The 25,404-nt window shown below is 38.0% G+C and overlaps 1 protein-coding gene across 1 annotated transcript; it reads right to left on the reverse strand.

Moving 5' to 3' along the window:
• Positions 1-22,881: 22,881 nt before the first annotated feature.
• Positions 22,882-24,921, reverse strand: LOC147537893 (uncharacterized). The gene is made up of 2 exons (XM_086642876.1): positions 24,558-24,921; positions 22,882-24,449 (listed from the first exon to the last, which is right to left on the reverse strand). Exons 1-2 carry the CDS (start codon positions 24,919-24,921, stop codon positions 22,882-22,884), a joined length of 1,932 nt encoding a protein of 643 aa, XP_086499002.1.
• Positions 24,922-25,404: the final 483 nt, after the last annotated feature.

Consider the following 25,404-nt stretch of genomic DNA (forward strand, 5'->3'; position numbering starts at 1 on the left):
GATTACAAGGCAGTCAAGGATAACAAGGCTGGATGTTTCTAGGGCTGTCAAGAAGAAGCAGGGCTGGTTGTTCAGGGCTGTCGAGGAAAAGCGGAGCTGGCTGTTTCTAGGGATGTCAAGGGGGCAACAGGGATGGTTGTTTCTCCCACTTAGTCAGAGGGGGAGTTTGTTGGGTTTTCCTCCTAGTGGGGAAACCTAGTTGGGTTTGGATTAGGAAACCAAACCCGGACCCGAGTCGAGCTTCTTTGGGTCGGTGACTTAGATCGGCTACTTAGGTCGGTGATTAGGGTTAAGGGAAGTCTATAAATACTTCCTTAATCTTAAGTGGAAGTAAGTTGCACAATTAAAAACGCACAAGAGAAGAAGGAGAGAGAAGAAGGTTGCCGAGAAGAGCAGGGCTGATCTGTTTCAGCGTGCGCAGTCTTCGTTGTTCGGAAAATCCGACGGTGAGTTCTTGTCCGATTAAGCTGAAATTTTGCAAAGGTGCTCTTAACCTATTCATCTAGTATTTGTACAGAGGGATCGTTGATTCGTCGCCGGAATCCTAGTGAATTTAGGGTCGTTTTATACTGAACTGTTATGGGCTGGTTTGTTCTTGCTTGTGAGGGTTTCTGAGTGTTTCTTCTTTGTTTAAGATAAATCCTATTGAAGTTGGAGTCTCGGTTGGACGTAGTCTGTAACTACTTTGCTATTATAGTTGATTTGGTTGGACTATGAGTCCCGTGGTTTTTACTTCTCATATTGAAGAGGTTTTCCACGTTAAAAATCGTTGTCTTATTTTACTTTCAGTTCTTTGTTTATTGCTCCCACATATTCTTTTGTATTATCCTCGTAACTAGCTTAAAAGGGAAAAACTCTCGTTTCCGCTGCGCCTAAGTGCCCGTTTTTCCCAACAAAACATATAGTGGAAACTATAAAATCAGACCACAAATATATTCTATAGGATAGTTGTACTGCTGAAAGACAACTAGCAAACACGAGTATATAGGACATACCTCATCAAGCAGATAAGCCGTATAGCTTTCAGATTTGTTATCGTTAGACCTTAGGTGCTAAAATATTTCAGTATGACAGTCTTAGTGTTCATGTAAGTCTCCCACACTATGTCCCTAAGAACCTTCAAGAATTGAATAAAGTGGGATTATTATTCAAACAAAGATCAATAATCTTATAGTCTAATTTATCTTACCATTTTCAATACAAAGTTGACCAAACCATTTCTGTACAACCCAATTTCAATCACTCGGGTATACCCTCGTAGCATAGTTCATGTTTCGTCTGAGCAGATTTCAACAACTGCAACACTAAAAACTCCACAAAATTCAATTGATTATGGATTTTTGAAAGGAAAAGCTAAGTCAAATTAAAAGCTATACATCTTATTCTTGATCTTTTCTCTTGCTTTCATCTGATAAATCTGGTTATTTAGAGTGAAAGACGGATGGAAGAGCGAGGACGAGGATGTTAACCATAACTATTGATGGAATGTAACAACACCATAAGAGAGATAAATACATAAATTCAAATTGTTGGAAACCCGAATAGTTCCAAACATACATCATTTCTTATGACTCACAAGTATAGGTAATTTATAATTAATATCCGAAACACTGAGTTGCAACAAAGAAAAATTTCATATAAATAAAATTATTCACCTACTAAATTCATAACACATTGCAAAACCAGAAATAAAAAATGTATCACACATGTTACAAGTTACTCACAGCAAAGAACTTGGATTCACATATCCTGAAAACGTTAAATTCAACTCCAGCACAAGAATACGCAATGTACTCGAAGAACTCTTATTTCTCAAGCTACCGTTGAAGTGTAATAAATAACATATGTAAGTAATGGGAGAGAATATTATCGTTACTGATATGGATTGTGACGATTTAAACTTAAAGCGCAATATCAACAACTTTAATCTGTTGAAAATGCCAGACTTTAACGTAACTAGAAAGGCGAAGCTTTTTTATACCGACTATTATGTAATTATAGTACTCTTTCTGAAATTTATTGAAAATCTTTTGATATTCAAATCGAACAGAATGGATAACAAAACCGAACAAAAATTTATATTAAGCCAAAATCGAGAATCAGTCTGAAATGGCCTAAACTTTTGCCAACATAATTTTTAATCTATCAAAGAAAGTTTTTTAGAGCAAACCGAAATCAAATGTGATTTTAAAAATGGCTAACAATAACCAAACAAAAAATGGGAGGAAATCGATTGGAAACCCATATGCAGATTGTAACCTAAAATCGATTTATATTTAAATTATAAGCAAAAAGGGTTTATCTATAAAACATTCGATCAACAAATAACCTAAAATAGGTTTCAAAAAAAAAAAAACAAATAACCTAAATCTAGAAATCAAAAACATACCCGCTGTCATTTTCATTCCATTAACTCTGAAATCAAAAGCACAGAAAGACCGGCAAATCCAAATTAACTAATGAACAAATAGGATTTATAAATAAGAGTAGTGAATGTCATCATTCCTTTGAACCCTGAAATGAGAAATATAGAGAAAGATAATTAGTGAGGACCAGAACCCTAATCACATTGATATGAAAATAATAATCAGAAAAAAAGAAAAACTTCAAGTAGATTGAAATCAAAATGATTGTTGTTAGGTTACTAGGAGAGAGAGGAACAAAGATCCGAAAGTCAGGCAAAATGATAATTGTACGACTACTCTTTATAGGGAAATAAAAACCGAGAGAATGTGAGAAGACGAAAGTCGAAGAGTGGGGAAGTAAAACGAGCACAATTTAATGTTAGGTTTCCCAATTCAAGAGGGAACCATCAAGGGGTTCAGATTTGAGTTCGAGAATCAAAAGTTGAGATTTAAATAAAATGCATCTATTTTGGCCCTGTTAGCTTGCATTCATTTTGTCTTAGCCATTACAAACTCACCATTCTGTTTTGTTATATAGATATGTAAATATGTAGTTAATGTAAGTGTAGTATAGTCTAGATTATCTCTATTTATCTGGGTCTTTTCCTTGTAAGAATTATGAGAGGAGATAATCAATGAAACCAAGTTTAACTTTTCTCCCTTCTCTTCTCAACTCTAGATCTTTAACATCATCTGGCATCAAAGATGGGAACATCCATCATTAATGAAAACCTTAATCATCTAATTACTTACCAATAAAACTCTCTTTTTGTTTTCATTGTGATGGGCCTAGAAAGTTTCCTAAATAGGTCACCACCCGCAAGTATACGGGCGTCAAGTGATAATTCCGGTAAGTCCGGTTCGTTCCTCAGAGACTAAGTCAATCTATTCTGACTCCTATAACTAATTTGGATTTACTTCGGTGTAAGATGTTGTGGTGGGAAAAATAATAAATAATTCAAAATAATGGGAAAATAAAGTGTAAAGAGAAGTGTTATGTGAAGAAAGTCTAAGCTTTCGGAATCCACCTAAATATGCGTAAATTATTGCCTAATTAGTGACAACTCGATCTTCTATAACTCAAGGAGAGACAAATCTATCATCCTCGGAAAATACAACTTTCTTAGAACAAAATATAATGTTTCGATTTCAAAAATAAATATACACGTGATAATCTAACTATTAACTATCAAATCCTAAGCATGAGACATTAAAGACACTTAGTCTAAACATGAATCATCAAAATATAAGTATAGTTAATGAAAGACATATCATGAATTTAAATAAGAAAAATCAATTTATCATTTAAAAGTACTTCAAAGATTTTAGATATGAGTTGAAAAAGTCAGACATTTACGCGATACTAAGGTTTCATCCTAACCCTAGATTAGATAAATTAGCTACTCATAACTAAAAAGATCATACTCATGGTAGGAGAGATAAAAATCAATAAAATAAGTGAGGGAGAAAGAATCGGCAAAGAAACAACCTTTTTTCTCGTAATTTTCCCTCTGCGCAGCCAAACAGACCCTTAGGGAAGTGTATTTTCCTTCTGGTTTTGCTGAATTCTGCCAAACAGACCCTTAGGGAAAATAATTTTCTCATCTTCCCGGAAACGGTTTCCTGGTGAGAAAATTATTTTCCTCGACTGGTTTTTCTCTCTCTATAAAAAGAATATAACTCTCTTTCTCTCTCTAACAGGAACAGAAAAGGAAGAAGAAGAAAAAGATGATTTTAATGGTTTTTATAAATAATTCAATCTCTTTCTCTCTCTACAAAACAGTAGCCTCTCTCTCTCCAATTCTCTCAATCTAATCCTCTCTCTCTCACTAAAAGAAGAATAAGAAGAAAAAGAAGAAACAGAAAAAAAGCTCCAACTTCCTTTCTCTCTCTAGCTCTCGGTTTCCTCTTTAATGGCCGAGTTCTTTCTCTTTCTCTCTGATGGAGATTAGAGGTATAGATACTTCAATACACTCAAATAAAGTCAAAAGATTCACATCAACATACTTTCATATAATAAAGCTTCTTTAGATCTACACAATCTCATAAAACAAGAGACACAAAGTTTTGTCACAATATTAAACTAGATATTGAAGTTAGTTCGTACCTTAAACACAATATTCATACTAGATCTATGTCTTCTTCTACAAGTTTCTTGTTTACTATTCACCTTTTTCTTTCTCTCTCTAGATTGTTCTTGAACTTGACTAAGAAAAAAACTCACTACACCCTTTTAATTAATTTCATGAGGCTTTTACTTTTTTACCCCTTCTAGTTTGGTAAACCATTTACTCAAACCCACACTTTTATATTGGGCCCAAACCCAAATTTGGTTTAAAAGCCCCCTTTTCAACATCCCCCCTTAAACCAAATTTCCATAGCTTCTCATACCTAGCATCCACTTCAATCTCTCAAAGACATCATGCTTCAAGGGCTTCGTAAATATATCTGCTATTTGATCTTGAGACTTGCAATACATCACTTCAATATCACCTTCCTTAACATGTTCACGAATAAAATGGTAGAGTGTATCAATGTGCTTGCTTCTTTCATGACAAACGGGATTCTTGGCTAAAGCAATAGCCGATTTGTTATCAAGGAACACTTCGGTTGGACCAACTTGAGGGCATTGAAGATGCTTCAACATATTTCTTAACCAAATTGCATGACAAACCATAGAGCTAGCAGCGACATATTCCGCCTCACAAGTAGATAAAGTCACAATGGGTTGTTTTTTAGAAGACCAAGTAAATGCCGTGTAACCCATAAAAAATACAAACCCCGATGTACTCTTTCTTTCATCTAAGTCTCTACCCCAATCACTATCGGAATAACCGATAAGCTTAAAATCTTGTTCACAAGAGAAAAATAAACCATCATTGAGCGTACCTTTAATATATCGAAGGAGCCTCTTTGCAACATTAAGATGAGATTCATCCGGTGTCTCCATGTACCTACTCACTAGCCCAACTCCATAAAGAATATCCGGTCTTGTACATGTAAGATAACGTAGACTTCCTATCAAACTTTTGAAATATGTAGGATCGACATCACTTCTTCTTGAGCATTTTCTCAACTCCACTCCACTTTCAAGAGGGGTGTTTACAGGATTACATGACTCCATTTTAAACCTTCTAAGAACTTCCTTAGCATATCCACTTTGAGAAATAAATATGCCATTTTCCAGCTTCACTTCAATACCAAGGAAATGACCCATCAACCCAATATCGGTCATATCAAATTCCTTAATCATGCTCTTCTTGAACTCATCAAATAGTCTTGAATCATTACCGGTGAATATCAAATCATCAACATAGAGACAAACAAATAACATACCTCCACCTTCTTTCACTTTCATATATAAAGTGTGCTCATGAGAACACTTTTCAAATCCATTTTCTTGAAAATACTTATCAATTCTTGCATTCCATGCACGTGGAGCTTGCTTTAACCCATAAAGGGCCTTCTTCAACTTATAAACCTTATCTTCTTTGCCCTTTCTAATATACCCTAAAGGTTGTTCAACATATATCTCCTCCTCAAGGATACCATTCAAGAATGCCGACTTGACATCAAGTTGATAAATTTTGCATGAATATTGAGCCGCTATAGAGATTAACAATCTAATTGTTTCCATACGATCAACGGGAGCAAATACCTCACTATAATCAATGCCGGCTCTTTGCTTGTAACCTTTAGCTACAAGTCTTGCTTTGTATCTTTGGACTTCTCCACTTGCATTCTTCTTTGTCTTATACACCCACTTCACACCAATAGGTTTGTATCCTTTTGGCAAATTTGTCAACTCCCAAGTATCATTTTTTTCAATTGCATTAATTTCTTCATTCATAGCATTTTCCCATTTTTCTTCTTGGATGGCTTCTTCATAACTAATAGGATCACAATCCATGAGAAAACAACACAAGTTTAATTCTTCTTCATTATCCACAACTTCATATATCTCTATCAAACTTCTTGTTTTCATTGGCCCTTCATTAGAACTTCCCCCCGATGATGAGGATGATGGAGATGAGGACGATGGTGTTTGTGAGTCTCTTTGAAATTCTCTTGGTGGCACATCTTCTTCTTCTTCTCCTTCAAGTCTAAGTTCAACTTGAACAATTTCTTTTCCTTTCCATTCCCATGCCAAATCTTCTTCAAATACCACATCCCTACTAAATAGAACTTTATTAACAATTGGATTAAACAACTTGTAACATTTCATTTGCTCATTATACCCAAGAAAGATACATTTCTCACCTTTGTCATCAAGTTTTGTTCTTCTTGCTTCCGGTATCTTTGCATAAGCAATACATCCAAATATCTTTAAATGAGATACACTAGGCTTGTTATAACCCCATGCCTCTTGTGGGGTCTTCATATAGACACTTTTAGTGGGACATCTATTTAACAAGTATACGGCACATGCAACGGCTTCACCCCAAAATTCTCTAGGCAAACTTTTTTCTTTTAACATGCTTCTTGCCATGTCTAATATGGTGCGATTTTTCCTTTCGGCAACTCCATTTAGTTGTGGTGTGTATGACGGAGTAAGTTCATGAACAATCCCATGTTCTCTACAAAACATATCAAATGCTCTTGAGGTGTATTCTCCACCTCTATCGGACCTTAGTTTCTTTATCATAAAACCACTTTGTTTCTCAACCATGTTCTTGAACTCTTTGAATGCCTCAAATACTTCGGATTTATTTTTTAAGAAATAAACCCATGTTTTTCTACTAAAATCATCAATAAAAGTGAGAAAGTAATTGTCACCTCCATTTGTCATTGGCTTCAATGGACCACAAACATCGGTATGCACAAGCTCCAATATATTAGATGCTCTCCACCTCCCTTCTTTAGAAAAACTTGTGCGATGATGCTTGCCAAAGATACACCCTTCACACACTTTGTTTGGGTGATCAATACATGGTAAACCCCTTACCATATTCTTGCTTGCCAAGGTCTTCATCCCATCAAAGTTTAGATGCCCAAGTCTCAAGTGCCACAACCAAGATTCATCTTTCACAATAGAGTTTAAGCATTTTGCATCACCATGTTGAATGTTCAAGGGAAATAATCTATTCTTTGCCATCTTTACCTTAGCAATTAGAGTTCCACTTCTATCTCTTAATGTGAGATGAAGATCCTTCAATCTTATATCATAACCTTTTTCTAAAAGTTGTCCCAAACTCAAAATATTATTTTTCATTGCGGGAACATAATAGACATCGGAAATATAGTTATGTTTTCCATTTTTTAGTTGAATGAGGATATTACCTTTCCCTAGCACCGGTATCTTTGAGGAGTCACCGAACTTTACACACCCTTTCACACTTTCATTCACTTCAACAAACAATTCTCTTTTTCCACAAATATGATTACTTGCACCGGTGTCGAAATACCAAGTGTTTGTTTGTGATTCGTCAAAACCATCACAAGAAAATAACAATGTAGGATCAACATTAATTTCTACTTCATCTTCAACAAGGTTTGATTCTTCCTTAACTTGATTTTTAAACCAACATTCATTACTATAATGCCCGAGCTTGTGACAATTATAGCATTCAATATCCCTTTTGTCTCTACCTTGGCTATTATAAGCTCTAGTAAAGTTTCCTCTACCTCTTCCTCTTGGTTCATTTGTTCTTCCTCTATTAAAAAAATTTCTTCCTCTTTGGTTTCCAAAGCCTCTTCTACCATTATCATAACCTTTACCATAACTCTCATAGCCTCTTTCTTTTTGGGGTGTATATTGTTTTTCTTCTAAAGTGAGTTTTGCTTGAAGTACTTGATCAACCGAACAATTTGAAGAGGTTGCGACATTTCTATTCACCCTCTGTTCATGGATTTGCAATGTTCCCATTAATTCATCTACCGTCATGGATTCCAAATCTTTTGATTCTTCAACGACAATAACCACATTATCAAATTTAGGTGTCAAAGACCGTAAAATCTTCTCCATCACCCGAACATCATCACATTTTTCACCACACCTTTTCATTTCGTTAACATTAGACAATACTCTTGAAACATAATCGGAGACAAGTTCTCCTTCATTCATACTCAATCTTTCAAATTCACCACGCAAAATTTGGAGACGAACCTTTACCACTTTATCAACTCCTCTAAATGAATTCTTGAGAATATTCGAAGCCTCTTTCGATGATTTTGCTTCGGACACTTTTTCAAATGTAGGACTATCAATTCCTTAATAGATAAGAAATAAGGCTTTTTTATCCATCTTTCTTGAGTCTTTAAGAACACACTTTTGTACATCATTCATAAAACTCTCTTCTTCTTGAGTTGGTTCTACATAACCATTTTGAACAATATCCCACAAATCTTGAGATCCCAATAATACACTCATTTGAATACACCAATATTCATAGTTCTCTTTAATTAACCTAGGTATTTGAGGTTGTATCATATTTGACATTTTCTTAAAAGATCTCCAAAAATTTCACAAACCCTAGATCTCAAAAATGTTGAAAAAGCTTGAATTGATAAACTAATATGGCTCTGATACCAATTTGATGGAGATTAGAGGTATAGATACTTCAATACACTCAAATAAACTCAAAAGATTCACATCAACATACTTTCATATAATAAAGCTTCTTTAGATCTACACAATCTCATAAAACAAGAGACACAAAGTTTTGTCACAATATTAAACTAGATATTGAAGTTAGTTCTTACCTTAAACACAATATTCATACTAGATCTATGTCTTCTTCTACAAGTTTCTTGTTTACTATTCTCCTTTTTCTTTCTCTCTCTAGATTGTTCTTGAACTTGACTAAGAAAAAAACTCTCTACACCCTTTTAATTAATTTCATGAGGCTTTTACTTTTTTACCCCTTCTAGTTTGGTAAACCATTTACTCAAACCCACACTTTTATATTGGGCCCAAACCCAAATTTGGTTTAAAAGCCCCCTTTTAAACACTCTCTCTCTCTAAACCTTTTTTTTTTGTTCTTTAGCCGTGGAGAAGAGATCAGTCCCAGCCGTGTTTCCTTCCAAAATGTCTCTGTTTCTCTTTATAAGAAACCGAGAGTTCCCAACTTCTCTCTCGGTTTCTATCTCTTTCTCCCTTCTCTCTGTTTTTTAAAAACTTTCTATAACTCTCCACTCTCTTTCCTTTCTTGTTGAAGAGAATATCTCTTTCTTTCCATGTATCATCTCACCGAGATTGCCAGCTACCTCTATCTTTAGAGAAATCAATTATCTCAATTATCCACTTTCTTTTTCTGTAGAAATCTGAAGCTAAAAGATCTCTAAATATGATTCTCTGTCTAGGATTTCCAATATCCAGCTCTCTCTCTCGGTCTGATTCTAGCTTCCAAAAACTCACGCTCCATCTCTCTAGAATAGAAACAGTAGCTCATGAGGAAAGAAAATAATTTCCTTCCAACTTTGGGGACCAATTGTGAGCTGCCATGATGGTGTTGATTTTAAATTCAACAAAAACTCAACACAAAGTCCGCTGCAAGATCCCCTGGAGTATGGGCTAATGGTTTCACGTGGGACGAAGTGAGAGATTACCGTCGGATAATGAATGATCGACGCGTATGTCTTTCTCTCCATCGGATCTTCTCGGGTTACTTTTAGTACGCTGCATCGCGTCATACGGGATCAGATTTGGATTACCTCCCGAACATCGCTCGCGTGTGACCACTAGTGCACCGAAAGTGTTCCTCTCCGCTGATTGCACGCCACGTGTCATCCAGCCATTTGGTCAACCTTCTACACTCTAAACTTTGACTTCGTCTAACTTTCTCGTTCGGACTCCGATTTGACTTCTGTTTTCGCCTATGAGTTCGTCTTCGACTCTACTGTCATCTGAGTATCAATATTTGCCAAAGTTTGCAGAGCACCAATACCACTAAATGACCAAAATGTCCCTAACATCAATTTCTCCCGATTTCATCCGTTTTTCGCACTGAACCCTGTACAGATACCTGAGAAAGAAAAACGCACAATTTATCAGAGTAACTGCCCGAAATGGACCAACTAACCCGAGTTAAGAGATTCAGATGAGACATTTTCATGGCTCATCACATTGTCTACCTTGTAAGCGTAAGAAAAGTTGAAAGGGGATTGAAGGTTAGAACCAACCATTGAGTTATCAGAACAATTATATTTTTGAGTGGAGATTGAAGGGGTTAAAGAGTTGGTTGGTTTATCAAAAGATGATGATTAGAGTGAGAGTAAGATCTAAAGAAAGATTACATAAGACCTACGATGCCTACCAAACCCAGTCCTCTTCACTCATCATATGACCAGGAGTACAAAGGGAGGTATATCCAAACCCAAGGCTTATAATGCTACCAAACATCCAACGTTTATTTTATTTTTATCTCAAATTCAGTCTCTACCCCCATATCCAACTTGTTTTACTTAAAGGTAATAGGTCCAAAGTGGAGTGAAGTTATGCAAGCTGAGTTCCAGGCTTTTGCAAAAGCGAGGACTTGGTAATGCAGAACAAATCTAGAGAAGATCTGCAACCGTGATAATTTGTAACAAAAACTCTGGAATCTATCACAACTCTGGAATCAATCGCTTTGTTAAATATTCGTCTGCAAACTCCTTTTGTAAGAATATCTGCAAGTTGATCTTCTGACTTTACGAATGGAAACATATGCACCCTTTGTCAATATTTTCTCTGATAAAGAACCGATCCACTTCAACATGTTTCATACGGTCACGTTCAATTGGATTATGTCAATCATAATTGCCGCTTTATTGTCACAGTGTAGATCCATTACTTTCACAAGCTGAAATCCAAGATCCTTCAATATATTTCGTATCCATAATAGTTCACATACCGAGCCATACCCCGTAACTCAGATTCTGCACTTGATCTAGCAACAACTTTTTGCTTCTTAGCTCTAAATGTTACCATATTCCCACATACAAACGTAAAATATCCAGAGGTTGACCACCTATCCGTTATATCTCCTGCCCAATCTGCATCGGTGTATCCCATTACTTCCATATCACCACCTTTCCGGAATAAGAGACCTTTGCCCGGAGATTTCTTCAAGTACCTTAGTATTCGAAAGACTGCCTTCATATGTTCTTCACTTGGATTATGCATGAATTGACTCACGACGCTAATGGAATATGCAATATCCTGTCTAGTATGAGAGAGGTAAATTAGTCTCCCCACTAAGCGTTGGTACCTTCCTTTGTCACATGGAACTTGATCTGAAAATATTCCCAAGTGATGATTTACTTCAATCGGTGTATCTACCTGTTTGCAATCAAGCATCCCAGTTTCAACAAGAAGATCTAATATATACTTTTGTTGGGACATGAAAATACCTTGACTTGATCTTGCAACTTCAATGCCTAAGAAGTATTTTAATTGCCCCAAATCTTTCATCTCAAATTTCCGCGACAAATAGTTTTTCAGAGCCTCCATTTCAACTGAGTCATTTCCAGTAACAACCATATCATCAACATAAACAATAAAAGCAGTAAGCTTGCCTAACTTTTGTCTTAGAAACAAGGTATGATCAGAATTACTTTGTTTATATACAAATGCCTTCATGCTCTTCGTAAACCGTCCAAACCAAGCTTGTGGTGACTGTTTTAACCCGTACAATGCCTTCCTTAATTTGCATACTTTTCCTACTTCAGAATTCGTGATTCCAGGTGGTAACTCCATGTATACTTCTTCTTCTAAGTCTCCATTGAGAAATGCATTCTTCACGTCAAACTGTTGTTATGGCCAACCTTGATTGGCTGCAAGAGAAATGAGTACACGAATAGTGTTTATCTTTGCCACCAGGGCGAAGGTCTCCTCATAATCCACACCATACGTCTAGGTGTACCCTTCGGCAACAAGTCAGGCTTTATACCTGTCAATACTTCCATCAGAATTCATTTTCACTGTAAAGATCCAACGACACCCAACAATACGATATCCGTGGGGTTTATCAACAAGTTCCCAAGTGGAATTCTTCTGTAATGCATTCATCTTTTCGTTCATAGCTTTCTTTCATCGTGGATCTGATAGTGCTTCCTGCAAATTACTAGGAATAGATACAGAGGATAATTGATTCATGGTGCATGTAAATGACTTAGATAACCTGTTGGTGGACACATAATCAAAAATTGGGTATTTGGCTTTAGAATTAATATCTGGTTCATAAGTACACTTCGGAATACCTTTAGTAGATCTTTCTGAACGTCTAGGTTGAACATCATTAACAGTTGTAGGATCAAGTAATACCTGAGGTTCGACATTCTGAGGCTGGTCTTCGGTAGATGGTGTTAGAAAGCTGGAGTCACGGGCAACTTCTACTACTTCAGCTTGATCTCCCCCTGTCGTCTGATCCTCTCCATTTTCATAAAATTCATCTTCAATACCCTGATCTCCCCCTCTAACCTGCTCTGGTTCACTCCCCTTTCCATCATCACTTAGACTACTACGCATATTCAAATTACTTGTCAAATCCTCTAGTTCCTGAAACATATCCCCAATAATGGGGAACTTTCCTTCACTATCATTTTGTTTCTCCCCGTGAAGGGAAGATCTCATAAAATATGCATTTAATTCTCGAAACGAAACATCTAATGAGATATATACTTTCCCCTCCACAGGATCATAATAGCGATAACCCTTTTGAAAATCAGCATATCAAGAAACACACACTTTCGAGCACAATGATCTATTTTTCCTCGCTGAGGTTTAGGTATATGAACAAAGACAGCTGATGCACCCGAAAAGGTTACACACCCAAGCGGAGCTATCAAGTAGTAATCCGGCAAAGCCGGGATCGATCCAAGGATAGGAAGGTAGTTTGGATATCGAAGGGTCTTGTCCCTCGGTCTAGATATTTCAAGCTAACTTAGACTAAAAAGGAAAGGAAACAAAGATAAATGGGGTGATCGAATAAGGTGATAAGAGAATAAAGCAAACAAGTGAAATAAACTAAACTAAACAATTAAAAGTAAACGGGCGAGAGAGATTCGAGAGAAGAGTCCACTAAGTCCTTAGATATGCTAGGAAAGACATCCGAAGTGTCCCATAAGGGGTCAACGACCGAGTCTGAGATCATGTGGAAGGTCGAACTAGACTCTAAGGGTAAGGCAATAGGCTCAGGGACCAAGTCAAGGTCCGTAATTTCCTTAGGTAAATGGTCCGATAAACTATCCATTATGTCTCTAACTACTATGTCATCGACGTCCTTAAAGGCATCGGGAGCCTCAAAGTTAGGCATAACACCTTCCATTCTACATAACCCATCCAAATAATCACAAGTATTAAAGATTGGAAAGTTCAACATTGTGTGATTCCCAAGTTTGCTCGTAGAGCTATCATCCTAAACATCAAAATCTAGTTTAGGTTGATCAAGGTCAGATGACAATGGTCGAGGGAGTGAGCAACAAGGGTCATCGGTCTGTTCAATCTCAAAAGGTCTATCAGGAGCTTCTTCGACATTTAACTTAAGACTAGAGTTAGGTGTATTACCCTCACCATCATTCATAGTCTCTTCTTGAGTTTGGGGTGCGAAGACCCCTTCCTCGTCGACGATAGGGTCCGACTCAAGTCTATCAACAATTTTGAGAAGCCGTTCCGTGATCTCCGTTATATCTCGATTAAATCTAGTTTGGTACTCTAAAATTGTTTGAAGAGTGTCTTCAGACATCTCCTCGTAATAAGGCACATGAGTATAACTAGACGAAGACTCTCGCGGAACACGAATCATGGGACAATACTCGGTCAAATGGTCTGAGCTCGCACAAATAGCACAAACCGGCCTAATGGTCTCCATGGTCCTTTCTTCACTACCTTCATGTAGATACCTAGACTCGACTCTTTGAGTGGAATCATCGAGTCGGGAATTGTCATTACTAAATGAACCGTTCATATATGTTTGTCGATAGTCACGAAGACTTCGACGTGGTCGATCAATACTAATAGAACTACGGTTATCATCAAATGACAAATCCATACATGAAGGTGTTGTCATCCCAAATTCTTGTCGATAGTCTCGAAGACTCTTACGGGGTTGGTTACCCTCATGCTCATAATCTCTAAAACCATATTCATGACGAGTCTGACCGACTGCATACATCCGTCGATATTCACCCATGGTTATCCTAGGTCGGTCAGGCTCAACTCGCCTATTCCTATCACTAGTCGGAACATTCCTATGTAAATTTGAGTAGTTCTGATGACTTGTAGATGGTCGACTAGTGTTGGAAAGGGTTCGCATAAAGTCATTCTCATCAAATGACCAACTTGCCATGATCTCACAATGTTTAAGGATACTAACACACAATCGCAAAATGGGAACAAACACTTATAATCTAACAATCACACACAAGTAAAAAGGAAGAGATAGAATGTGATACTATCGAGTGCTCCTGTCATTTCGTTCGCCTTTTCCTTGGCTTCTCGATTCCTTCCTTTTCCTTCGCCTTTATGTCACTTTTGCCTCTTTTCTCGAAAACGGTACCTAAAAAGAAGATAAAAAAAAAACTACAAAAATAAATAAAGAGAAATCGTCTAAGAAAGCAACTAACACTAAACTAATGAACAAAACAACAAACGATATCCTAACTACTAAACCTATCCCCGGCAGCGGCGCCAAAAAATTGATGCACCCGAAAAGGTTACACACCCAAGCGGAGGTATCAAGGGGTAATCCGGCAAAGCCGGGATCGATCATTCGATCCAAGGATAGGAAGGTAGTTTGGATATCGAAGGGTCTTGTCCCTCGGTCTAGATATTTCAAGCTAACTTAGACTAAAAAGGAAAGGAAACAAAGATAAATGGGGGTTTGATCGAATAAGGTGATAAAAGAATAGAGCAAACAAGTGAAATAAACTAAACTAAACAATAAAATAAACTAAACAACAAATCCCCCTTTTTCGATGTGGCTCGAGGCTAGGTTCGTCGAGAAAAATGAGTCTCTAAGTGTAGTCGATCTCCCCGTAGTGATTTTCTGGATTTCCCTTTAAAAATGCAATTTGGGTGTCCCCGAGTAAAAATCAGATTTCCCCATAGCACTCATCATCATCTTCTCCATCTCAAGAACATCCACCATTAAAGCTTCATCAAGCTTTCTCTCTCTAGAGATTTTTTCACCAAAATCAAATCAAACTACATGGGGAGCTAGATCAAGACATGGGGAGCTAAAGCCCTAAGGTTTCGGACCAAGAAGGTTGCCGGAATACACAAGAAAAAACCGGCTAAAGAGATGAAGATTCCAGCCAAATCATGGAATTTCTAGCTAAATAAGGTGCTGTCCGGCCTTGTGCGCGTCCATAGCTGCTCCGTGCACGTCCATAGCTGCTCCGTGCACGTCCATAGCTGCTCCGTGCACGTCCTTCTTCCCGAGCTGTGCTTGAAGATCCCGGCCAGCAGCTATGGAGCTGTGTACCGGCCCTGTCCCGTGCAAGATCCACGTCTCGAGCTGTTGCTGTTGCCGGGCTGATCCTTGCTCGTTCCGGGCCGGGGGAAGATACAGCCCGAGCAGCAGCAGCTGCTCCCAAGACACCCGAGGTGCTGCTGTTCCGGCCGAGCTTAGGCCGGCCTAGCTAGGCCGGCCAAGCTTGGCCGGACCTCCCCTTCTCTCTTTCCCTCTCTTCAAGGTGCAACACTTAAGAACAAACTCTAGAACCCTAGAACTCCTTTCCTCTCTCTCCTTCCTCCTTTCCCAAGCTAGAAGATGATGAATAGTGTCTTGACCCTCTCTTTTTACTCAAACCCTAGACTTAGTCAAAACTTGACTTTGACTCAATCTTGAGTCCATAAAGAGGGTGCCTCCAAAATCTCTTCCTTCTTTCATCTTCTTTGGGCTTTGGTTTTATTCCTTCATATCTAGGCTCTTGGGTTTTAGACTTGGGCTTTAATCTTCACTTGGAAATCAAGGGGGGTGCCTTCATAGAATCTTTGTTTTAAGACCGAACCTCGACTTCTTTCTTCCACAACTTCCCCATCCGAACTCGGAATTGACGTCCGTTTTTATCGTTAGACTCGTCTTTGACTCCTCTTGTCATATGATTTGCTTGAAATCTTTTTCTCTCGTTTTCGGCACATGAAATGATAGTGACAATTCGTTCCCTTTATTCCGGTTTACACGCTGAACTCCAAAATAAGTACCTAACATGAAAAACACATAAAATATTATTGATAACACTCGAAAATGACTAATTAGTCTAAGTTAGGCTCTCCAAATGTGACATTTTCGTGTCACATCAAGATCCCCAAACTTAAACTTTGCTAGTCCTCGAGCAAACAAAACAAAATAAAAGCCTAACTCACTTCCGGAGGCATCCCGATTGCATTTAGCGTATGCAACAAGCCTTTAAACCTCTAGGTTACCCCTAGAGGACGAGTTTTGTCTCGTGAGGGTTTCCATAGATGACGCCCACAAACATCGTGGTTTCAAATACACAAGGGTCCAAAATCCAAATCATAGATAAACATGGTTCATATAGTAAAGGCTTTAAGCATGTCAATTCATAATGAATCAAGTAAATGAGCTCTTGTAAAAGCTAAAGGCCACTTCACTAATGATCTTACCCAAAAGTGCTAGTGTCATACCATAATGAGCAACATCTATGTTCCGAAGTCACAAAGCCTTGATCCCTAGTTTAGTACATTTCGCCTCGACTTTGGCCTCACGGACATACACTCCAAATATGAAATCACTCAAGAATGGTTCGCTCGTATGTGTGAGTGTGATCACTAAACATGAACTCAACACATAAAAAGGGGTGAGGACAACATTTTGGAACGAATGATCTTCGAAAAGGAATTAGCCACTAAATAGAGTGGGGAAGCTCACTCGCCCTTCTCACCCATTCTACCCTCTATGAATGCCTTCTAAAGGTTAACGGATACTAGAAATGGATGATGATGGTGGATTCCCGAGAATGTCGAACTCTTCATGATAGAACCTCTTAAGCATTTCCACATTCGTTTCTTGCTTCGAACACTTATTCATGAACATACACACAAACACACATATATACAATCACATCACTCACACAAAAGAGCTAACATAACATAAACAACTTTATTCATCATTAATTTTTTTTTCTTTTTGTCTTTCTTTCTTCTTCTTTTTTTCACTTTTTCACTTTTTTTTTTTTTTTCTTTTTCCTTTTTTTCATAACACAACATCACAAAAAACAAACATAACTCACACAATACTATATTCTTGCAATCAACTTTTTCCATTTCATAGTTGCTTTGACATTCTTCTTTCTTTCTTCTCATGTCTTCATTCTCGGGATATTAGATGATGATGGTAATGGAGTATCCGCCTCCCTCTAGTTGGCACTCTTATTGGGTTTCATGGACTACAAGGGCAAGGTTAATTCGCTATCCTAATGTCACTCTTAGTGGCTAAGGAAGTTGAGCACACGAGATCAAATGAGCTCTTTTAATAGTTACGAGGTTGAGTAGCTCTTCATTCTACTCGGAGTTAGCGCGGAAGAGTACACTCGAAGGACAATTTAGGCTTTGAGCTCTCACATGGGTTAAGTCTCCACTAATGACTACTCTAGGTTTCTTAGAGATGTTTCTTCTTCACTAAGATGTTACTCCCATAGTATAACACAAACACTCAAAGACTCGACTTTCATGCAAAGACCATTAGCAATCACAAAACTCATCAACTCGACACATATGCATCAACATTCTTAAAACCATCACTACAATCACATGCCAATCTACTCAAAGTGTTCAAAATTTTCAAATTTTGGCTAATTTGAACCCTTTTTGTCTTTGAAACCCATGGTCATGCATTGGTTATGGTCATATCCCGCATCCCCAAACTTAAAACTAACATTGTCCTCAATGTTCTAAGCATACACTCACCAAAAGATAAAGAGGCACATCAATTTGAAGAGAAGAGTGGAGAGATATTACCATAACCGAAGGAGATAAAGGATGATACTACCAAGGCTCATGTATAAAGAGGTTCCAAGTTGATGTCAAGCTCGCGCCATCCCCAAACTTGGAACAAACCACGCCTTAGAAGTAAAACATATAAGAGATGCTCCTAAAATATCACCAAATATCATGAGAGTGAAGCACATAAAAACATGACCATATAAAGTCTACCACTAACGCGGGTATACACGATTGCATTAAGCTATGCAATTAGCCTTTGATTCTCTTGTTTTCACACAAGAGCACAAGTTATGTCTCGCGGAGGGTTTCCAGAGATGATACCCACAAACATCAAGACCCATCTTAATCGGCTAACGATCATATAGTAAAAGCCAAAAGATTTGGGGATTAACCCAAAAAAAGCTATATACAAATGGTTGAAGTGCACGTGAGACGAAAACCGAAAAGAGGCCATCCCCAAACTTAGTGGATGTACGGTCCACTAAGTTAGCATGAATGCTAGGGGCGACGACTAAAAAGTCGTCAAAAGGATCGACATACAATTGAAGGGTCACGAAGTCGGTCAAAGGTAAAAAGTCAAACTCAAGCTTAGTGGATAAAACATCCACTAAGTCCTTAGATATGCTAGGAAAGACGTCCGAAGTGTCCCATAAGGGGTCAACGACCGAGTCTGAGATCATGTGGAAGGTCGAACTAGACTCTAAGGGTAAGGCAATAGGCTCAGGGACCAAGTCAAGGTCCGTAATTTCCTTAGGTAAATGGTCCGATAAACTATCCATTATGTCTCTAACTACTATGTCATCGACGTCCTTAAAGGCATCGGGAGCCTCAAAGTTAGGCATAACACCTTCCATTCTACATAACCCATCCAAATAATCACAAGTATTAAAGATTGGAAAGTTCAACATTGTGTGATTCCCAAGTTTGCTCGTAGAGCTATCATCCTGAACATCAAAATCTAGTTTAGGTTGATCAAGGTCAGATGACAATGGTCGAGGGAGTGAGCAACAAGGGTCATCGGTCTGTTCAATCTCAAAAGGTCTATCAGGAGCTTCTTCGACATTTAACTTAAGACTAGAGTTAGGTGTATTACCCTCACCATCATTCAAAGTCTCTTCTTGAGTTTGGGGTGCGAAGACCCCTTCCTCGTCGACGATAGGCTCCGACTCAAGTCTATCAACAATTTTGAGAAGCCGTTCCGTGATCTCCGTTATATCTCGATTAAATCTAGTTTGGTACTCTAAAATTGCTTGACGAGTGTCTTCAGACATCTCCTCGTAATAAGGCACATGAGTATAACTAGACGAAGACTCTCGCGGAACACGAATCATGGGACAATATTCGGTCAAATGGTCTAAGCTCGCACAAATAGCACAAACCGGCCTAATGGTCTCCATGGTCCTTTCTTCACTACCTTCATGTAGATACCTAGACTCGACTCTTTGAGTGGAATCATCGAGTCGGGAATTGTCATTACTAAATGAACCGTTCATATATGTTTGTCGATAGTCACGAAGACTTCGACGTGGTCGATCAATACTAATAGAACTACGGTTATCATCAAATGACAAATCCATACATGAAGGTGTTGTCATCCCAAATTCTTGTCGATAGTCTCGAAGACTCTTACGGGGTTGGTTACCCTCATGCTCATAATCTCTAAAACCATATTCATGACGAGTCTGACCGACTGCATACATCCGTCGATATTCACCCATGGTTATCCTAGGTCGGTCAGGCTCAACTCGCCTATTCCTATCACTAGTCGAAACATTCCTATGTAAATTTGAGTAGTCCTGATGACATGTAGATGGTCGACTAGTGTTGGAAAGGGTTCGCATAAAGTCATTCTCATCAAATGACCAACTTGCCATGATCTCACAATGTTCAAGGATACTAACACACAATCGCAAAATGGGAACAAACACTTATAGACTAACAATCACACACAAGTAAAAAGGAAGAGATAGAATGTGATACTATCGAGTGCTCCTGTCCTTTCGTTCGCCTTTTCCTTGGCTTCTTGATTCCTTCCTTTTCCTTCGCCTTTATGTCACTTTTGCCTCTTTTCTCGAAAACGGTACCTAAAATGAAGATAAAAAAAAAACTACAAAAGTAAATAAAGAGAAATCGTCTAAGAAAGCAACTAACACTAAACTAATGAACAAAACAACAAACGATATCCTAACTACTAAACCTATCCCCGGCAGCGGCGCCAAAAAATTGATGCACCCGAAAAGGTTACACACCCAAGCGGAGGTATCAAGTAGTAATCCGGCAAAGCCGGGATCGATCCAAGGATAGGAAGGTAGTTTGGATATCGAAGGGTCTTGTCCCTCGGTCTAGATATTTCAAGCTAACTTAGACTAAAAAGGAAAGGAAACAAAGATAAATGGGGGTTTGATCGAATAAGGTGATAAGAGAATAGAGCAAACAAGTGAAATAAACTAAACTAAACAATAAAAGTAAACGGGCGAGAGAGATTCGAGAGAAGAGTTGGAGGAACAAGAGTCGGGAGACGGTAAGACTCGATTCGGGCAACAAATAAGTGAGAGAGGTGTCGAAGTCCGGGAATCCATAATGATAAACCTACGACTATGTGTAGTCCGATTTGATGTGTCAAGGTACAATCGATATTCGACTCCTAAAGTAGATGTCTCCAAGTACTATGTATATCCGGAGATCATACTTAGTCAAACAAACGTCTAAATCGGTTAATCCCGAGTCACCGAAAGTGTCGTCTAGTCGCCTAACTATGTGAAGTGCATGACAAGACACATGAAAATATGACTTAGACTACGATCGATATCGAATACTTCGTTTCGTCTATTAACTATGTGAAGTGCATGACAAGACACGTGAAAATACGATCAAAACGATAATCGAATCAAATGAACATCAATTCATAATCAAAACATCAAATCATATTAAACATAATCACAAATTCATCACATTTCATCTCATATAATCGACACACTTGATTTAGCTAACATGGTGAATAAGTAATAAATGAAAAGAAATGATAAGAGAAATGATGCACCCGAAAAGGTTGCAAACCCAAGCGGAGGTATCAAGTAGTAATCCGGCAAAGCCGGGATCGATCCAAGGATAGGAATGTAGCTTGGATATCGAATGGTCTTATTCGTCAGTTTAGATATCAAAGGCTTACTTAGACAAAAGCGGAAATAAACGAAGATAATGTAAGGTTTATAATCGAATAAGCAATAAGAAAATAAAGTAAGTAAAACAAACTAAAATATCAATGTAAGAGGGCGAGAGAGATTTGAGAGAAGAGTTCGGAGGAACAAGAGTCGGGACCAACAAGTGAGAGAAGTGTCGAGGTCCGGGAATCCGATGTGGTGAACTTACAACTATGCACGGTCTAATCGAATGGATTGATACAAACCTAGTCTCGATTCCTAAGGTGGATGTTCATAAGCACTACGTATGTCCGGAGATAATACTTAGTCAAATAAACTTCCTAAACGAATAAAACCGAATCATCGATCACATTGCCTAATTGATTAACTATGCGAAGTACTTGATAAGACACATGAAAAAACGATTGAAACAAGTAATCGAAATAAGAGAACATCAATTTATTATCAAACACATTAAATTATCACAAACACAATCACAAATTCATCAAGATTTCATCCCTAGACCTCAACAAGTTAATTAGGTACTCATGTTCAAGCAAATATCGAGATTCAAAGTTAGAGAAGAAACCACACACATGATTTTATAATTTGAAACACTAAGAATCACAAAATGAGTTGATAAAAGTAACTTAACACTAAGTTAATATGCTTTTGGAGTACTTGACAAGATGAAAAATAAGTAGAGAAATGAAAGAACAAGAGAGAAAGTAGTAGAAAATGGGTTTTTTCAGCTGAGATTTGGGTTCCACTGTGCAGCCAAACAGTTCCTCCAAGAAGAAGAAATTTCCAGCCAAGAACACTTTCCAAACGGACCCCAATCTCCTTCCAACAAGCTAATGTTTACTCCTTTTCAAATCCAGCCACAAATACTTTGAAACTGCCCCTTAATTCTCTAAAACTACTTATTAAAACCCATCCAAACCACCTTTCTCATTAGCACAAACCGCCTATTTGAATCCCACTAAAACTACCTATTCAAAATCCCACCATAACCAAACCACTACCAATAATGAATACTCACCAATACCACCTCCCTCCTTCCTGATTTCCCACCAATTTTTCCTCCTTTCAAAACCGCCTCCTTCCTCTCTCCCGTATTCAGCCCTTGAGAAGATAATCAAAAAATGAGGGTTTTCCCCTTTTTTCTCCAAAAAAATAGCCCAATGACAAAATTACCCTTGGGCTTTAAGTTCCATAACTCCTTGAGGGTGCCTTCACGATTTTGCATTCCTTTTTTGGCCCAAGTAATCTAACATGGCCCATCTTATCTCATTTACCTCATGACCTCTCTCCATGTGACCCAACAATCAAAATGTCTTGGCTCTCTAAATTGTTTTCCAACTCTCCATCACATCCTCTCCTTTATTGTTTCCTCCTTTGATCCTCATATGGTACCTTTTTTTTTTTTGTTGAAAAGATGCTACATTTATTAAACTACCAAGTTATTACAATATTTATTGACTAACATAAAAGGAACATTTCTCCATGACTTTGAAACTTTTTCCTTTCTCGCCCATTTCGCTAATTTGTTTGCACTGGAGTTGCATTCTCTCTTGGTGTACTTGAATTTCACCTCTTCGAATGCAGGAAAATTGTCTCGAATTTTCCTAGTGTGCATCAGGGACTGCCATTGAATCGAGTGGTTATTGTTATGCAGATGCTTGATGATGTTGATGTTATCGCTTTCAATTATGATATTCTTGCGGTTGTTTTCTTTTGCCCATTTAATACCCTGTAAGATTGTCATTGCCTCTCCTTCCTCGCTGTTTCTGGCTCTAGTGGATTTTACTTGCGCTGCTATGAATTTAGATTCTGCATTATGAACAATCAAGCTAATTCCTACATTGGAAGATAGGTCAATGAAGGATGCATCAACGTTAATCTTTATGAAATTTTGTGGCGGCGGCTGCCATGTGAATTTTGTTTTGTTTTTATTATTCTCTTGTTTTTGCAAAAGTTTCGGGTAATTTTCTATCATTCTGATAACCGTTTTGATATCATTGATCTCATATTGAAAGCAGTGATCGCATCTAACCTTCCATAGAATCCATAAAATAATCGCTAAATGTATGTTATCGATGGTGTAACAGTATTTTTCATTGGCTTCCCAAGAGAAGATCCATTCTGCAACAGAAGAGATGTTCTCTGAAATGATATTGTAATGAAACCAAATATTCTTGGCTAAAGCACAATGCAGTAGTGCGTGTTCAATCGATTCTGTAGTACTACAATTCGGGCAGGAGTTGTTATTATCAATGTATTTCCCTATTCTTTCTCTGACTGGTAGTGCTTTAGTGCAGATTTTCCATAAGAACAACTTTATACGCGGGATAGCATTAATAGACCAGATATAATTCCAGTTATGATTAGAAGTATCATTGTTCGTCTGGTTGGAGCTAAGAAAGTGGTACATAGAAGAAACTGTGAATTTACCCGAATTTGTAAGTTTCCATCTACGTTGATCTCTCCCTTCACTGTTGATCGGGATAGCATTAATCAGGTTCTGAGTATTTGCGTCAAAGTTATCTCTGAGAATATCAGCATTCCAGGTGTTATTTGTGATGAGCTGTGAATCTTTCGTAAGTTCTGATTGATTGTAGTTAGTAATAGTACTACTGATCCCAGGGATCCAACTGTCATTCCATATGTTGATATCATTTCCAGATTGCACTTCCCATGTTGTTAATTCTTCAATGTGATTATAATTTTTCCGGATATTTTTCCATATCCATGAATGTTGTGCTTTGGCTGGGCCCGGAGTAGAGGTATGAGGAAAGTATTTAGCTTTAAGCATTTTAACCCAAATCGCATTCGGTTCTGTATTGATTCTCCAAGCCATCTTGGATAGAAGAGCCGTATTATCAATATCAGGCATGTGAAGGCCCAACCCTCCTTGGTTTTTAGGCTTGCAAATATCAGACCACGCTTTAGTGCAAATGCCTTTAGACTTACCCCACCAGAAGTTCCGCTGAGCGGCCTTGATGCTTTTGCAAATTCCTTTAGGAATGGCAAAACACTGCATCTGATATCGGGGTACAGCCGCCGCTATGGCCGAGATGAACACCGTACGACCTGCTTGTGATAAGAAAGAGTTGTTCCATTTACCTAGTTTTTCCTTGATCTGCTCCAGGATATCTTTAAAAACTTTAGTTTTATTCCCGCCAATGAAAAGTTGAGCTCCAAGATATTTCTCCGAAGTAGAGGCATATTTGACTTTAAGAGCTCTCATGATCATGCGTTTGAATTTGGGGTGCGAATTCTTAGAATAGAAGATGTTGGATTTCGCATAATTTATCATCTGTCCGGATTGATTGCAGAATTCTTGAAGAATATGCTTGAGGTTGTGAATGTTATCCATCGTGTTCCTACCAAAGATAATACAGTCATCTGCAAAAAGAAGGTGCGAAATCTCAAATTCCGCATGGTTAGTAGGAAAACCCGTGAATCTATTTTGATTGTTATTAGCCATTAGATTGCGGCTCAATCCTTCCATAGCCAAAGTGAAAAGGAAAGGGGACAAAGGATCGCCTTGCCTAATGCCTCTCGTAGGATGGAAAGTCTTTCCCGGACGACCATTTATCAGAACTGACATCGAGGAGGTGGAAATACAAGAATTTATCATATTTATCCAGTGTTCACCATACCCTAGTTTCCGAATAATGTCCGTGAGGAAATTCCACTCAATCCTGTCGAAGGCTTTAGACATATCTAGTTTTAATCCGAAGTAGCCCGTGGAACCTTTCATTTTCTTGAAGGAATGGATAATTTCTTGACCCATAAACGTATAAAATAGACTAACTCATTTAAATTAAGTGACATAAATGTGGTGAATTCACACCACATCAACATCCCCAAACTTAAAATTTGCTAGTCCTCGAGCAAATAAACAAAACAATAAAGTAAAATCCTAACTCACTTTCGGAGGAATCCCGGTTGCATTTAGCGTATGCAA

This window comes from Eschscholzia californica, unplaced genomic scaffold (assembly GCF_041429995.1).
Source record: "Eschscholzia californica isolate CP2 unplaced genomic scaffold, dmEscCali1.0.p SCAF_5, whole genome shotgun sequence".
Taxonomy (NCBI): domain Eukaryota; kingdom Viridiplantae; phylum Streptophyta; class Magnoliopsida; order Ranunculales; family Papaveraceae; genus Eschscholzia; species Eschscholzia californica.

What these genes read in the sequence shown, in the direction of transcription:
- LOC147537893 (XM_086642876.1), bottom strand. Translation starts at nt 24,921, where the DNA reads ATGGCTAATAACAATCAAAATAGATTCACGGGTTTTCCTACTAACCAT. An exon ending in GCAGATCAAGGAAAAACTAG is followed by an intron (nt 24,450 to 24,557) that starts GTAAATGGAACA and finishes CCATTCCTAAAG; the next exon opens with GAATTTGCAAAAGCATCAAG.